This window comes from Micropterus salmoides, unplaced genomic scaffold (assembly GCF_014851395.1).
Source record: "Micropterus salmoides isolate LMB-PRFRI ecotype aquatic unplaced genomic scaffold, ASM1485139v1 Ms_hic_scaffold_22, whole genome shotgun sequence".
Lineage (NCBI taxonomy): Eukaryota > Metazoa > Chordata > Actinopteri > Centrarchiformes > Centrarchidae > Micropterus > Micropterus salmoides.
The window spans coordinates 8,870,014-8,886,828 of NW_024041373.1; the positions used below are offsets into that span (position 1 = coordinate 8,870,014).

The following is a 16,815-nucleotide window of genomic DNA, read 5'->3' on the forward strand; positions in this document are numbered from 1 at the left end:
ATTACCACTGCTGAACAATGAGAGAATGAGACTCCAGTTCAGATATGAGGAGCTATCGTGAGATGGGGAGGGCACAGACGAGGTAAATGTGTGAATGTCGAGAGGGTTCAGCTGACGAACTGCCCCCAAAAGTGAAACTGCTCAAGACTAACGACCTGGCTGGCCGACTGAGGGCCAACTCAGGCACCTGGAGAAACACTGCTCTCAACCATGGCGTATGGAAACATTTTCCCCTCCATTTCCTCTCTCTTTAACTCCTGCTCTTATACACATATACTCCCTTTAATACGAACACCTTAATTCACTTTTTTAAATTCATACAGACATTTTTCCCCCCAATGTCTTTCTATTTCTAGAGAGGGATGTTGTAATGATTTAAACCTATGAAATGAGTCAGATCTTTGCTGCAAAAAATTGTTTCTGCAAAGATTCTGCAAAAACTACTACCTGTCCTGCATTTGTTTTAAAATATTAAATCACATCCAGCACTTACAATAAAGAAATTATTTAGGTAATGATACATTTAGTCCATTATATGATATAAAAATAAAAAAATAAAAATAAAAAAAAAAGGACCCGGATAACATATTCACAAGAGATTAAAGCAACATAAAATCCTTTTGATGCCTTTCTAGGTTCCCAAATTGGTTGACCCACTCCCACCCTACCCGGGTACCCCTAGAGCAGGTTGACCTATGTCCCCCCCACCCTCTGACCTGGCTCTCGGAGGGTTTGTCAGGAGGATCCTTGTGAATGGCCATCTGGTAGAGTTTGTACACCTGGTAGGAGGCGTTGAAAGAGGCTTTGAACTGCGGGCTAGGGGGATTGGAGCGCACTAGCCTCACCTTCAAAAAGAATACGGGCAGACAAAGGTTAACATCAAAATGGGAAAAGTACTGAGAATAGTGTCCAGAGAAAAGTGGTGATTAAAGTCCTTTAAAAAGGAAGATATTGCAATCAAAGAGAGAAAAGAGTGTGAAGGGAGAGAGAGAGACTGGCACAAACACACCCTCTCCTGGCACCTAAATAAAATAGATACATTTCCTGTTTTGAAGGATCTGTTATAATTCTTTATTAAATAGCCTTGTGTTCCCCAATGGCAGCTGTTGTTAGCCACCATAGCTGTAACTTGATGGGAAAACAAGAACAATACAAAGAGGGTGTGTTATGTCCATCTCCAGTGTGACACAAAAATGGCAGGTGTTATTCAAGATAAGAATGTAACAATCATTTGCTGTGATAGAAATCATACAAGTACAAAGATAATAATCATTAGCCAACTTTCCTCTTAATATTCATATTGTGTATATGAGCCCATTTCCAGTGCCTCACCATGTCGTCTGAGACGCATGTTTTATTCTTGATGCTGATAATACTGAACACAAATAAGAGTGTACAAAGACTTATCATGTTTGAATGAACGGGTGGAGGAGAAGGTAAACTAAACAACTTTTTCATCTTTTTTGCTTCTTTTGCTGTTTTTAAATAAGTGTGTTATGGTTCTTCCTACTTTTGATGACTTGTCATGTGTCTATACACTCACCTAAAGGATTATTAGGAACACTAAACACATACTAATACTGTGTTTGACCCCCTTTCGCCTTCAGAACTGCCTTAATTCTACGTGGCATTGATTCAACAAGGTGCTGAAAGCAGTCTTTAGAAATGTTGGCCCATATTGATAGGATAGCATCTTGCAGTTGATGGAGATTTGTGGGATGCACATCCAGGGCACGAAGCTCCCGTTCCACCACATCCCAAAGATGCTCTATTGGGTTGAGATCTGGTGACTGTGGGGGCCATTTTAGTACAGTGAACTCATTTTCATGTTCAAGAAACCAATTTGAAATGATTTGAGCTTTGTGACATGGTGCATTATCCTGCTGGAAGTAGCCATCAGAGGATGGGTACATGGTGGCCATAAAGGGATGGACATGGTCAGAAACAATGCTCAGGTAGGCTGTGGCATTTAAACGATGCCCAATTGGCACTAAGGGGCCTAAAGTGTGCCAAGAAAACATCCCCCACACCATTACACCACCACCAGCAGCCTGCACAGTGGTAACAAGGCATGATGGATCCATGTTCTCATTCTGTTTACGTCAAATTCTGACTCTGCCATCTGAATGTCTCAACAGAAATCGAGACTCATCAGACCAGGCAACATTTTTCCAGTCTTCAACTGTCCAATTTTGGTGAGCTCTTGCAAATTGTAGCCTCTTTTTCCTATTTGTAGTGGAGATGAGTGGTACCCGGTGGGGTCTTCTGCTGTTGTAGCCCATCCGCCTCAAGGTTGTGCGTGTTGTGGCTTCACAAATGCTTTGCTGCATACCTCGGTTGTAACGAGTGGTTATTTCAGTCAAAGTTGCTCTTCTATCAGCTTGAATCAGTCGGCCCATTCTCCTCTGACCTCTAGCATCAACGAGGCATTTTCGCCCACAGGACAGCCGCATACTGGATGTTTTTCCCTTTTCACACCATTCTTTGTAAACCCTAGAAATGGTTGTGCGTGAAAATCCCAGTAACTGAGCAGATTGTGAAATACTCAGACCGGCCCGTCTGGCACCAACAACCATGCCGCGCTCAAAATTGCTTAAATCACCTTTCTTTCCCATTCTGGCATTCAGTTTGGAGTTCAGGAGATTGTCTTGACCAGGACCACACCCCTAAATGCATTGAAGCAACTGCCATGTGATTGGTTGATTAGATAATTGCATAAATGAGAAATTGAACAGTTGTTCCTAATAATCCTTTAGGTGAGTGTATTTGTGTCTAGTAGAGTTAGCTAAATTGGCCGGGTCAATAAATTGGGGCAGTTTAATCAGCATGAAAATACCAAACTAGCCTTGATGCAATAGAAACAACTTTATATAGTTTATCAACCAGAGAGGACCGATATTATGTGAAATTACCCTGTCATTATGTATCTTTTATGTATCTTCAATTCTTTTAATAAAACAAAACTAAGGGGTTCATTTGTTTGTTTCTGTTATTTGTTTGTTTAAAAAAATGGCTTATTTTTAAAACCACCAAATATCAAGCCACAACGTCTACTGTACACTATACTGTATAAATATTTATGATGAGAAGGATGCACAATAAAAGAAGTCCACGTTCAACTAACCTAGCACATAAGAAAGAATGCAAAAGTTAGAAGATAAACGAATTCATCCATACATACACCTAAGAGATGCATATTTTAAGAAAATGTTTTCAGTGCTATAAATCAATCTTAAAAAGGGAGAATCACGAGACGACAGCCTTGTGAAAAGACACAAACTAAAAGAAGAATTCACCTTCCACGTCCTCCACCCCTATTTAATTAACCGTCTTTTCGTTTGGAAGCTTTTGTTGGCCACAGAGGCTGCGCCATATGAATCCCCTGGATGGACAGGATGGAGGAACTGAACCTGGGGTTTGTTTGATTTGGACCTAAGTGGATTTCTCTCATATGACCACTTGGCATCTACATCCTTTAGTCAAACAGAGATGTTGGGCCTCTTACATAAAAGGACAACACTCAAGTTCAGTCTTTTTAATTTTGTTCTAAATCTAGAGATATATTTTGATAGGCTGAAATCCTTTTGGTGAACAAACACTTCAGCAGATAGTGGACAGCATGGAAATGAAATTTTAACAATTCTCATAACAGTCTTGAAATTTAACACCAACAGTGTGATACTTGACCACTTTAATAATGTTCAAAAAAGGCCACATAATACCAGTGGCTTTTGTGCAACTTTAATTAAAATCAAAATTGTGTTTTTTCAAAGCTGTAACAGGAAGATATGTTGCTATGAACCTGGATCTTTAACATCTTACAGCACAACATAATAAAATAATATCATAGAGGAGACAACTGATTGTCGAGCCTTTGCATGTTAGCAATAGGAGATTTAGAAGAAAGGCTATGAAAATATGAGAAAAGTGTAGAGACAGTAGACAAGACTCTTGAGGGGGATAATGGGTGAACAGTTCCACACTTTCCTGAGCTTAATCACGTTCTCACACTGACCCCTGGTGGCTAATGAAAACCTCAGCTGAATGTAAAGCCAAGACAGAGGGTAATGAACATCTCCTATAACTTGTCTTCCTTTCCTATGCATTTCAATGAGTTAAAAAGTAATAAGCTTCTCCAAGGTCACAGATGCCAGAGAGAAATGTCAACGGAGCAGTTTTGCAGCAAGAAAAGGTGAGCCTATGACAATTCTAAAGCAAAGAGATGCTTAGTCACCAACTTTCTTTTGCTCCAAGTTTCCATTTCCTGTTATTTTCAAAAATGTCATATGTAACCCGCAGAGCCATTCTCATCAGTCAAGTAGCGTGATATCTTTAACAGATGTGTTTATGATTAAAATTACCTGGTCTGCATGTAAATTTTCGGGTGTAAACATATCTCTTCTGGTGTTTATGTGAACACATCTTTTAAGCCTGGAGCTCAAGAATAAACATCAGCTTCACTGAACTCCTTATCATCCAAATTGTCCTTCAGCCACAAATGTGACGCAGCCTTGCCATATGTGATAAACAGCTAAATGGGTAAAATAGAGGTATCGCTCAATTATTTGACTTGCAAAACATATAATTAACCTTCCTTTGCAAAGGATGACCTTGTGTTCATGCCCACTTAGTGAAATTGAACGACAATTGCGGGAAAACTAATTAATTCAATTGAAAAGAGCGGACTGGGAGGAAGTCTTGCAGGTCTAGTCTCAAGGGGTATAAAGACAAGAGACAGACACTGCCTGGTTTATCAGAGCATCTGGCTCAAATCTCGGTCAAGACCAAGAATGACGTTACTCTACCAACCTCAGCTTGAGACCTGCGCCAGGGATCTTTCTACATCGTTCTGCCCTCCTGCCAAAAGTTCATTTCCATGTCCTCTCACACTGGCTGAGCTGGGAGCTGTGGTTTTAATGTCATCAGAAGGGTAACGCAACCCAGTTTGTGTGGTGTGCCTGTCATTTGGTTGAATTCAAAGTGGTTTTTCCACTCTGCTCTGGCCAGCTATCCTCTCCACACACAAACACATGGTGAAGTCACTGGAGCTGGGGAAGAGGGCTCTAGGAAACTAAAGTTTCAAGCTAACTGAATCCAAACATTATCTCTTAATGATAACTGGATTCATCACAATAAGCTAATGATTATTATTATTATTATTAACACAATAGAGAGAAAAGAAACTACCTACTCCATGTTTCTGCTCACCTCAAGGCAATGAGAAGAGTTGTCAGGCAATGACTCACTGATGAAATCTTCCAGAGGTTTGGGTTGGTTGCTGTGTGTTGGTGTGGGTGGGCTAGGAGACACAATGGAAGAGACCCCATCCGCGTCATGTCTCATCTGCTCTTTCTGATGACGTCGCTCCTTCCTCAAGTCTTTTGCCTTCCGACACGGTGGCCGGCTAGCATCAGCTCCCACCCCTGCACCCCAGGGAGAAGACAGAAGAGGGGGAGAATTGTCAACAAAAACACCATTCTTTACCTATTTTCATGCAAAACACGTGGCATGCATTTCCAGGTGAGAACATATGGGAAAAAAGACGCAGTTATAAGAAATAATTCCATTTTTTTATGTGGACAACAATTTTTGCATTTATACTGCCTTTGGAATAAGTCTCAAATTTGGGGAAGATTTATTGAGTATTAAGACCATGTTTCTGGTATATTTCCCAGCAGAAGAGTTAATGAATAATTATGGTTGGGTATCGAGATCGGGTTTCAAGATGGAATTGGAACCAATTCTCCAAGAACACGTGCATTTCATTCTGCTAATCGGTTCCTAATTTTTTGCATATTTAAGTCACGCTTCCGACTAAACTGCAGTGAGCATTTTACAGTCCATAAAAGTTGCACTTATCTGCCAGGACCTCCTATAAGGACCTAACGTCACGTCATTTGTTACACAATATGTCAATATGTTACGCAGCATGCCAAAGCATGCGAGAAGAGAGTACATCTGTTCACATTCACACCTCCAATATGACGAAGAATTTACTTCAACACTGTGTAAATTTAAAAGAATGGAACATGTTCAATGTGTTGCCGTCTCCCAGCTACAATGTCGCCCCAGATACAGCTAACGCTAGCAACATCTCAAGCTCAGGTACAAAACACAGATCAGCTGATATTTACATTTTACGCTGAAGGTAAACGAATGATGTCTACAAATTATTCCAATATATATTTTTCTTAAATACGAGTTTCCAGAGACACCCCTCTAGTACTTCAACCATAAAGAAGATGAGCAAGGAGTAAATGGATGAATGTCACAGAGCGGTGACATGATTTGTGGTAAAAGGTGTTTGAATCAGAACAGAGATCCCAACCCTACTAATAATGACAAAGACATTTGCTAGCACATGAATGACTAGCTCTGCTCGCCATACTCTCATACACTTTCCATGTCTTTCTTCATAATAAAAATGAATATTTTCTGAAGCAACTGAATCTCTCCCTGTTTCGCTCTCTCCTTCCTCCTCCTCCTCTTCCACCACCACCACCACCACCACCACCACCATCACCACCTGGGCCCTTGCCAAGCCCTCCAGCTCCCGGGCATCCCATGTCAACAGTTTACACGCCCACATCCTGTTTGGAGCAATAAGGAAACGAGAGCCATTTCCTGCTTGTCCTATTGCCAGCCGCCAGCATCAGCTCACTTACTAACTTTCCCCCCCGTCAACGTCACAAGGACGAGGGACGCCTGGTACTGACAAGGAAAGAGGGAAACACTGGCAGTGGCCAAGATTCACTGGCAGCGTTCAGCTTCAGCTGACTCAAGTGACTTTTTCTACTGTAAAGTACAGTCTCTCCTGTGTATAGCAAAAATGGACCACAGCAGGAAGTTTATGCAGATTCTGGCTTATTTCATGATTTATCTTGAAATCAGGACTTGTAATTTATAATGTACAGGGTGAACTAAATACTTGAGGACTACAAAAACAGCAAAATATTATAGTATAATGTAACAAGATTTTAATCCAGCTGTGACTCAAGTCTTGTCAAAAACAGGTTCTCCAGTCAGTGCCGTTGACTAGACACTGATACATACATCTGGAGTTGGTCCCCGGGCGCTGCACAGTGGCTGCCCACTGCTCCCTTGAGGGATGGGTTAAAAGCAGAGAATGAATTTCACAACATGTACGTGTATGTGACAATAAAAGGTTTCTTCTTCTTCTTGTATACACTAGGGTTGGGCTGACAGACAATGCCATCGTCCATCGGCAATGGCTGACATACATCACGACGCTGAGTCGACATCGTAATTGTAAACACCCCCCCGGAACAAAATCTAAAATTTTCACATTATACCACCCTGTGAAAGCAGGTTTTAATGACCACATTCTTATAATGCTCCCCACACTCACACACACCTACACCTCAGGTCAACACCCCGGCTTGCCCCGCCTCTCTCTGCCTCACTCTCTCTCCCCCGTCTGCTCCATTTTCTCCATCGACAGTATGTTTAATAAAGTCGCCTAAAAGACTGAGACCTCGTCTCTTGGCAGCAGGTGAGCCGCACGTCGGTCTATTAATAACGTAGCCTTTCAACAACTGAAACCAACATCTGCACTCTGTGTGTAACTGTACGCTTGGAGTCTTGTTTATGTTTATATCTATTTGTATATTTTTATAGTTTTCACGGTGCTTACTGCGGTATTTGGATACGGAGGAAAGAAAGAAAGAAAGAAAGAAACCATAAAAGGCATCAGTCGAGACTGTGCATCTTGCTTTACCCACCAAGGGCAGTTACACTGTGTGTTCACTGTTGCTTTACCTGGTCCGTGGGTAAAATATCCACCGCGACTTGTAACGTAAGTTAATAGTCAAATATTTCTTACCACGTGAAGTCTGTGTGAAAACACATGCACATAAGACGACTGCCGCCCCACTGTGCGCGCCCGTGCACCCATCCCGATGTTTCATTATAGACATCATCCGATGGAAATTTTGTAGACATCGCCCAACCTCAGTATACACATACATTTGAATATTTCTATATATTTGCATCATACATCATTGATATTGATTACATTAGTAATATTTTCTTATTGAATTGTTGACATTTTATTTATCCACCACATGATTACATGCTCTTTCTGATGACAAAATGCGATTAAATAATAAAATTAAAACAGAGTTTGATGTTTATTCTTGAGTTCTACAAATCTTACCTGGTCCTTGTATCATTTTAATGGCCCTGTTTGCTGTATTGGTCTGTAAAATGGTAAATGACCGGAGGCACCAAACATGGAGAGCATTTCTGAGCAAACCCTATATAAACATGCAACCCTTGGAGTTCTAGTGTAGTCAAATGGTTGTCCTCTGTCAGAATAAACACAATGAGGTCAAGGCAGACACAGACTGTCTGTCCCTGTCTCAGACACACAGGCACAGGTACTCCTGAGGACAGCGTATGCAGCCGTGGTGAAGATAAAGTCTGACAGATCAGTTCCTGTGGAAGACAGTTGCTCCCGCTCCAGCAGTTAGCACTTCATAAAAGCTATGACACTCTGCCTCCCCGCTTCACTAAACATACATACGTCTCAAAATCAGCATAAACTGTCTACAATTCTGACAGACTGCTTTCTTGCATATAAACACACAGACACACAAACTGTATCTACTGGGTGAGGAGGACGCGGTTGTTCATCTGTGAGCAACCACTAAAATATTAACATGGGGATATGTGTCATTTCACAGGACATATACTCTGGAAAACTGTAATGCGAACCACTTTCTGTTAACTCTGCCTAGTTAAAAACACACGCTACCTACAATACAGTATACCGCTTCTCACTTCTTACAAAGCAACAAATTTGGGCCATCATCAATGATGCCACTGTTTAACTATAGCCATAATCTGCACAGATACATTGATTAACACTGTTCTTTTATAGAAAGGGTGTTAACCCTAACTTGCCAAAAACCCTGACAATAGCAAATTACTTCACTTTGCAATAAAATCATTTTAAATCAATATTTTGTTAACAGTTTCAGCTTACATTTCACTAGCTCCCTGGATTTTACTTCAAAACACTTCATACATAATCCCGCATCTGTTTACCTCTGGTTTTGCATATGCTACATGGCAGATGGGGAGCCATGTTTTCTCAAGTTAGACCTGGAACCTGCCCAAAGCTATAAAGTGCTCCAGTTATAAAACTAGAGGAAAGATATGTCCAGGTGTTTTCTGTTGGAGGTAAATAAGGGGGGAGTGGAGATTAAACACTAGCCCAACATAGTAAATCCTCCTTACTTCCTCTTTGCTAGCCTCCTGGAAAGGCTTGTTATTTCTGACAGTGTGAGGAAGAGGAATGCGCTGCTGACACAGGTGTAAGAGCAGAAAAACACTGGCACCGCTGAAGGTTTTCTCTGTATGTTTCTGTCTGCATCTGGATGTACCAATACCACGCTTTCCTGCTCCAACATACGTCCTTGCCTTTTGATTAATAAGCATGGGGCCTGTAATCGTTAGATGTTTGAAGGGAAAAAAAGTGGTTGAGGCATGAAACATGAACAGTTTTTAGAAGTGCTGCTTCCTGTGTCTAATAGAAGTTTATTATGTCTTCACCGCAAGTGTTTTGTTATTTATTCATTACTGTGAGCTGGCAGTGAGGATATCCTGTACTGGAGAGGATAGAGGAGAACCCCTACCAGACACACTCTTTAAAACACAGAAGAAGCACCGGCCTCCTTCACCAAGCTGCTGCACAGTGGAGTGAGTCTATAACAAGGTGAACAGTGACACCCCCTGGCAAACAATGGTGCTTTATCTATTGTTGAACAGTGGCAGACTTACTTACAAACTGATTGTACTGAATCGTCATTAAAGCTATCGTCAGTCGTTCCTACTGCAGTTTCAAAGAATACCAGATATGTAAAATAAAACAGAAAACAGCAATAGACAACTTTTTGAGAGACAACCGATAACATAACAAGAGCAACATAAATTATAGCAGCAACACAGAGATGCCATTCACTGCTGAGTACAAGAAAGTGTGTGGAATCAGGTGGAAATAACCAAAAGTCACAGATGTAGGAGAATTCACTGTGGCTAGTTGTCTAGTGTAAAGACCAGCTGGCTAGTTGAATAGTTTTAAGTGGCTACTCAGTTCCGGGATTAACCTGTTACAGTATATTAATTAGCCTTTTTACACATGCTATAATGAAATACTTCTAACTACACTACATGATTGAGTGAGTAAAGGTACACTGACTAAAAATATCCATCTGTCTCTTATAGCCTTTTTCTTCGCCCTAACGACTCATTAGCTGGCTGATGTATGCAGCTGCTGTAATGTCACTTTCACAGTAAGGCTACATGAACAAGCATACATTAGGCATATGCTATCCAAGGTAACAGATTCATGTAGCGCTGAAACTTCATAAAAAATGTAAGAAAATGGTGAAAATGCACATTATAATTTCCCATAGCCCAACACGACTAACGGCCAACAATGTAAAACTCAAAGATATTCCAAAAAGACTAAATGATAATCAAAAAAGTTTCAATTGATTAATAGTTGTAGTTTTAGATTCATGATTCGTGTGTTCAAGTTGTTGTTTTAATAAACAAAAATAAATGACAGGTTGCTTTGATTAAGGAAAATATGGTAATAGGTAGGGGTGAAACAATTCTCCAAATCCACGGTTCAGTTCATACCTCATGGTGTAATATTTACAAAAAAAATGTTTTCCTTTTTTTTTTTTTCTTTCATTTGAGTTTATTCAAATGCGGCGACTTTACAAAACGTAGGCTAGTATTGATGGAGAAAGTCGACAGAGCAGAGACCCATACAGGGAGACAGTGTGTTAGTGAGAGAATGTAGGTGTGTGTGATTTGAGTGTGGGGAAAAGAGAAGTGAAGAGAAAGCAAGTAGATTCAAGTAGTGAGTAAACAGTACAATAAGGTGGCGAATCAAGTAGAATTTAAATAAAATAATTAAACAAACTAGTAGAAATACAAATGTGTTATACACCACTATGAGTTCCTGTTGGTGAGTGCCATCTTCTTAACCTTTATTTAACTAGGAAAGTCACATTGAGGTTAAAACCTTTTTTACAAGAGAGACCTATCAGCCATTTGAAAGGGATTCAGATTTCTTACCTGGTTTAGGAGCAGTTGCTGTTGTTCTCCGGTCTGGGACAGACACTGGATCCTTTCTTGACGTTTCTGGGCCGGTAGATGTTGCTTCCTCTGCCTCCTTCTGAACTTCTGAGATAGCGGGACACTCTGCTAATTCCTTCTGAATGTCTGTGGCAGCAGCACACTTCACTTCTGAGTGACAGACTTTACTCGGTTCGCGTGGACCTGCTTCTTCACACACCGAGTCCATTGGCTCCCCTACAATGCACAAAATCAATACTGCTTACACCAGATAATGTGTACTACATAGTAGGCTTGGGCAGTATCACTGTATAACAGTATACCAAGCTATTTAGAAATCCTGATGGTATGACTTTCAATACCTTCAAAAATACATACACACCTATTTCTATTAAAGCAGACATAAAAATGTATCAGACAATAGAAATGCATTAATAACTACTATATAAAAACAAATACGCTCTCACCATCATCCTGTCCTTTTGGTAATTCCCCTTTGGAAATGAATTTGCTGATCTTCTTCAGGATTTTCTTGTGGGATTTGGAAGGCTGGAATTTCAGTGCATGACATCTTGACAGAGAGCACAAAAGTAAAGGTTAGAAAGGACAACATATATCTGTATATGTTTATGCTGTTATACAAATATTGAATGGGTGATTTAATTGATCAAACTGCCATGGCTCATCCTCATGTGTTGCATGAAGCATGAATCACCAGATAAATAGGAATGGTTAAAATATCATACCTGATAGTATACTGTGGACAGCATGTCTTGTTCATTATGGGCTTATAGACATATTTCCCACTTCTGAAAAGGAAAAAATTGATAACGATTACTAAAATACATTATCAATGATTTGAAACATTGAAAATGATATTTCTTGAACTACATTAATGACAACATTTTTAAAAAGGTCCATATGTAAGTAAACAGAGACTGCGTGAAGGTAGGAGACAGCTACATCACCTTCTCCATCCTCTGTCTATGAGGTCTTGGTAGTCCTGTACAGTCATGGTGTGAGACCACATCCCTGTAGAAAAAGGAACATCATAACATTACAACATTTAATTTGTTGTCCAGTCCTGCTTTCTTCCAATGTTCTCACACTCTGGCCTGGAAAAAGTCATTCATGCACTTATCTTCTCCAGACTTCACTACTGTCGCTCGCTCCTTTCTGGCATAAACCAAAAGTCACTGTCTTGCCTCCAACTAATTCAAAATGCAGCAGTGAGGCTACTGATTTTAACAGACATTACATCACCCCAATCCGTGCTTCTCTCCATTGGCTCTTGGTCTGTTCAAGATTAGTATTAAGATTTTGCTTATCACATTTCTGGGTCTGGTCCCAAGCTACAGCTAATTGTTGACTCTATATGAGCTAGTTCACAGCCTTAGTTATGTATTTATTCATATCGCATTTTCATAGTCTTATTTTTTTTTTTACCTTAATCTTGTTTTGTCATCTGTTGTTTTACTACCTTCTGAGTATTCGGCTTTTGGTTTGTCTGTCAAAGCACTTCGTAAACTCTGTTTTTAAAGGGGCTATAAAAATAAAGTTGTTATTACTACTACTATTAATTGATTTGATATGATTTTACTATACTTTTGAAATGGAAAGAAACATCCATCAGATCACGCTCTCTAATGTCTAACTTGAAGGAAATTATTTTAGAAACAGGCAGAAAGCGGTCCTGAACTAGGCTGGCTTTTTTCAGAACTGAATTAAATTAAGCTAAACTAAACACTTGTTAGCCTGAAATAGCAGCTATACAAATAAGGAGTGGCTCGTCAAAAACCTGGGCGGTCCACATTTTCCATCTTAAATCACAGTGTCCCCCAAAGTACATTCCCACAGTGCTTTAAGCCCCCATTAGTAACATACAAACATATTGTTTGTGTCCACAGCAGCTTGGATCTTACTTCCCAGAACTGAGGTCTAAGCTCCCCGTTTTAACTTCTGACCTTCTCTTCTGCAACCATATACACAGTTTGCACGTGCACACACACCAAAAACTAAGTCTCTATAAGAAGACCGCTATCAGATTACATCAGAAACAGCCGAGGGAATTCACTGTATACCAGTTCACACAACACACACTAAGTTTGCAACGGAGTACAATGTTCTATGTCCCAGGAGAATGTTGTTTAGTCAGAGTCCACAGAGACAACACATCGTGATGATCCAACAGAGTGACACCATAACACTGAAGCCGGAAATGACTGGAGCTAGTTCTAAAGCCTGCAGATATAGTAGCAAGACTGCAGGTTTTCTTTTAAACTTGCTTAGCAATACATGTCAGTGTTAAGTAGATTATTACATGGGCGATTTTGAAAGTTTAAACCATGTTAAAAATATAAACTGTTAAGCTGTTCTCCACAGAACCATACAGAAGAGAAAAAAGCTTACAGAATGAAAGGAGACATTCTTGTATTTTCCAGTGATAACACTCGTATGAATAAGAGTGAAATCCACCAGACATAATACATATATCTAGAATTTAAAATCCTTGGGGAGTTATGTTTAAATACCACAAATGTATGGCCTCACCATACATTTAGAAAGTAATCTCTCTAGAGATCCTGCCCTAAGACCCCATCTTCATGGCCTAAAATTCTTATGACCTCAGCAATTGCACAGAGATGTCGTGTTGAAATCTTATAAATTTGAGTATGGAACACTAATTTTAGTAATATATCTTAAAAAGCATTGAGTGGGCTCCAAATGAATTATAAATACCTTGGATATCAAGTGACACCATCCTAAAAACATTCAAGTAAATGTGGGGAAGGACAAGCCAGGGCCAATTGAATAACACAAAAGCCAAAATCCTTTTAGCTTCCTTGTTTCCTGATAACTAGTTATGCAGGAAGTCCAAAGTTAAAAAATAAATCTAGAGTACAAATGACATGCCATGTGAGCTCAACTTGAGAGCAACAGCTGCCGTCATCATGGCACAACAAGAGTGCCTTTCTATCGTTCACACCTTATCCATTTGCCTCCACTGAGGCATGACAGACACAGTAACACAGTGTAGAGCAGATGGTGTACTCTGTAGTGCGGGTTTGCGTTTGCTTTTCATGTAAGAACACTGTTGATAACATCACTTTTCCAATCCCGTAGAGGAAAATAATATCGTATTGAGCACCTGCTTGGAAAAGTTAACAGCACAACAGAGACTCGGTAGACTTTTCCACATGTCTTCTCAGGACAACACAAGCACCTCAGGAAAAATATAACTTGGTAAATTATAGAGGAAGAACAACTTGAAAATCAGTAGTGTTATTTTTTTTGGTTGTTGTAGCCTGAAATAGTGGGTTCCTTGCTATAGTTGTAAGTCCAGTGCACTTTCATTTAACCTTATCTACACCCGCAACCTGTAACTGTTTAACACGGTTACTTAGCACTTAAAAGATTTACACAGCAAATCTTCCTTCCTCGCCAGAACCTGACATGCCCACATTATGTAACATATCCAAATTACCACCACTCTTATCTTAGTTTACAACAGCTCCTGTCTGCAGGCTCTGAGCCCAATCATTCACTGACTGCATTAGGAACTGCCTGAACCCTATTTATAGTAAACCTGCCTCACGCCTGCTCACCTCCACTGAATGACACCATTCTGTCCCAGACAGAAAAAAATCCCTTCCCATCTTCTTACACAGCTTATTTTTATAGTTCTATATAAAAGTCAGAACTTCTCAAACAACACTGGCTGCCTTTAAACACAACATACAGTACAGCATCTTTTAATACCCTTTAAGATCTGCTCAATTGTGCACTTTCACTTTCAAAAAACTGTTCAGAAATGTTTATGGCATGTGACACAGTTACATGCCATGTCACCCTTCCTGTGAACAGATTTATGGAAGGAAATGTTCCTGGCACTGTGGGAGTCTTGTGGGCTAATAAAACTCTACCCCTAAATTAACCTAATGTGCCAATCTCCCCTTACTTTTCATTAAGTACACAGTTATACAGCAGGCACTGGGTGGAAAGGCTTCTTCCTGGTTCATAGCGGTCCAAGACAAGACTTAAAAATAAAGTCTTAGAGCTTTCAATTCTTCTTACTAGTTTCCCAATGCCCTCGATTGCCATATGACAAACACCCATTTTTTATATTCAAACCTATGTAATTGTGCAAGTCTGGCATGTAAGCAAACAATTTTGCCATTTACACATACATTGTGATTTGGCATTTGACATGGTATGCTAAGTAAAAAGTGGTGGCTTTACATATGAAAAATAGACATTTTGAGAATTAGGAGAAATTATTAACAGAAACTGGCATGCTGTAATGCTCTAACCACTGGATGTTTGTGTGCACTTGTTTCTTTATACTATCACTAAACAAACCAATCCAGGGTTCACTTGGAAGTGGGCCACCCCTCAAAACTGGGACAGGGAGAGAGGATTTCCAGAGAGTGCTTTCTCATCTGTTTGAACTGGTCAAAGACTAAAAAGACTCCTGCACTCACCTACAAAACATAAGCAACACTAAAACTATGAGAAAGTGCAGTAACTTGGCTACTAACGTTAACCAATGCACCATTCATTCGTATGCATATGTACTCTTACAGAACATCAGATCGAAGTTCTCCATACCAAAATATGTGAATACATGTGTGAATACACGACTGCACATCCTGCAACCCCGCATTTCTTTGTATCTGACACGTAAAGGCCTCTAGTTCCAGTGTCACAACACTGACAGACCAAATGAGAGAGACAGCTGCACTTTCTCTTGAGTGGTCCGGGTCCAGCTCTGCAGACTAATCGTTAGCTAGCCTAGCTTGATGCTAGTAGAGATGTTAACCGGTCTACTGCTATGCTGCTAATGTTACAGTGTTAGTGTTAAGTAACATATTATAACATTATTGCCCACCTGAATAGTAACTTAACGCAAAATCAGCAGCCCGTCCTTCCTTAATCATTTTAACTCATTATTTGGCAACAGTCTTGGTTTTGTTTTCCACAGTTGGGCTGCAAGATGCTAAGAGTAAGAGCTGAACACTGACTTAATAATAACCTCAACACTATCCTACTAAAAACGTTTGGTGAACGCTCACTAATGCGTGTACTCAGTACAATGTGGCGTTGCTGGTCTAGCAATGCAAGTCCAGCAATATAACTCATTATTATAACAACATTAGCGAGCCCTCTAACGGATACACTTCCAGCAAGTAGACGGAGCTAGGTCGTTAGCATAAAGCCAGGTCAGCTACACCGACTCGCCATGTTTCTTCGCTACTTCAGGAGACACTTACCATGAGAAAAGTTTCCCTTTTCGTTTTTACAGTAACCACAGCGGTACCCGTCATCCCCGCCGAAATATTCTACTATAGTGTAAGACTTGTTTCCTGCCATCTTTAATACGGAGACGAATGACAGCTGAGTCTGCCCGGTGTCCGGGCAAATACTGCTGGATGTCAAGCCACGCCCACACCCACCACGTCACCAGTGGGAGACAAGCGGTAGCTCTGAGTAAAGTATTTAACATCCAGTCTTCTCAAATCTGGCTTTAAAAGCTTTGTGTATGTAGATATCATTTGGTTTTATTACAATGTATGCATGTTCAAGAATTAAATGAACCACTGTACTGTTTACATATGTCTAAAATCATTGTGCATTTCTAAATTGAGCAATTGTATGTCCCCTTCCTATGTTCCCAAACCTGGGATTTTATGATTTTACAGTATT

At 40.1% G+C, this 16,815-nt stretch overlaps 1 protein-coding gene across 4 annotated transcripts in view; it reads right to left on the reverse strand.

Moving 5' to 3' along the window:
- LOC119917721 (arginyl-tRNA--protein transferase 1) overlaps positions 1 to 16,541 on the reverse strand; it is a 54,306-nt gene extending 37,765 nt beyond the window's left edge. The window contains exons 1-7 of one of the 4 annotated variants that reach the window (XM_038738136.1): positions 16,383 to 16,540; positions 12,081 to 12,144; positions 11,859 to 11,921; positions 11,580 to 11,683; positions 11,113 to 11,349; positions 5,209 to 5,423; positions 717 to 845 (exon numbers count right to left, since the gene is read on the reverse strand). In XM_038738136.1, coding sequence (XP_038594064.1) covers positions 717 to 845; positions 5,209 to 5,423; positions 11,113 to 11,349; positions 11,580 to 11,683; positions 11,859 to 11,921; positions 12,081 to 12,144; positions 16,383 to 16,482 — 912 coding nt within the window. In that variant the 5' untranslated portion in view covers positions 16,483 to 16,540. Of the gene's footprint in view, positions 1 to 716; positions 846 to 5,208; positions 5,424 to 11,112; positions 11,350 to 11,579; positions 11,684 to 11,858; positions 11,922 to 12,080; positions 12,145 to 16,382 lie in introns of all 4 variants that reach the window. The other 3 variants (XM_038738137.1, XM_038738139.1, XM_038738138.1) reach the window with 3 other exon arrangements.
- Positions 16,542 to 16,815: the final 274 nt, after the last annotated feature.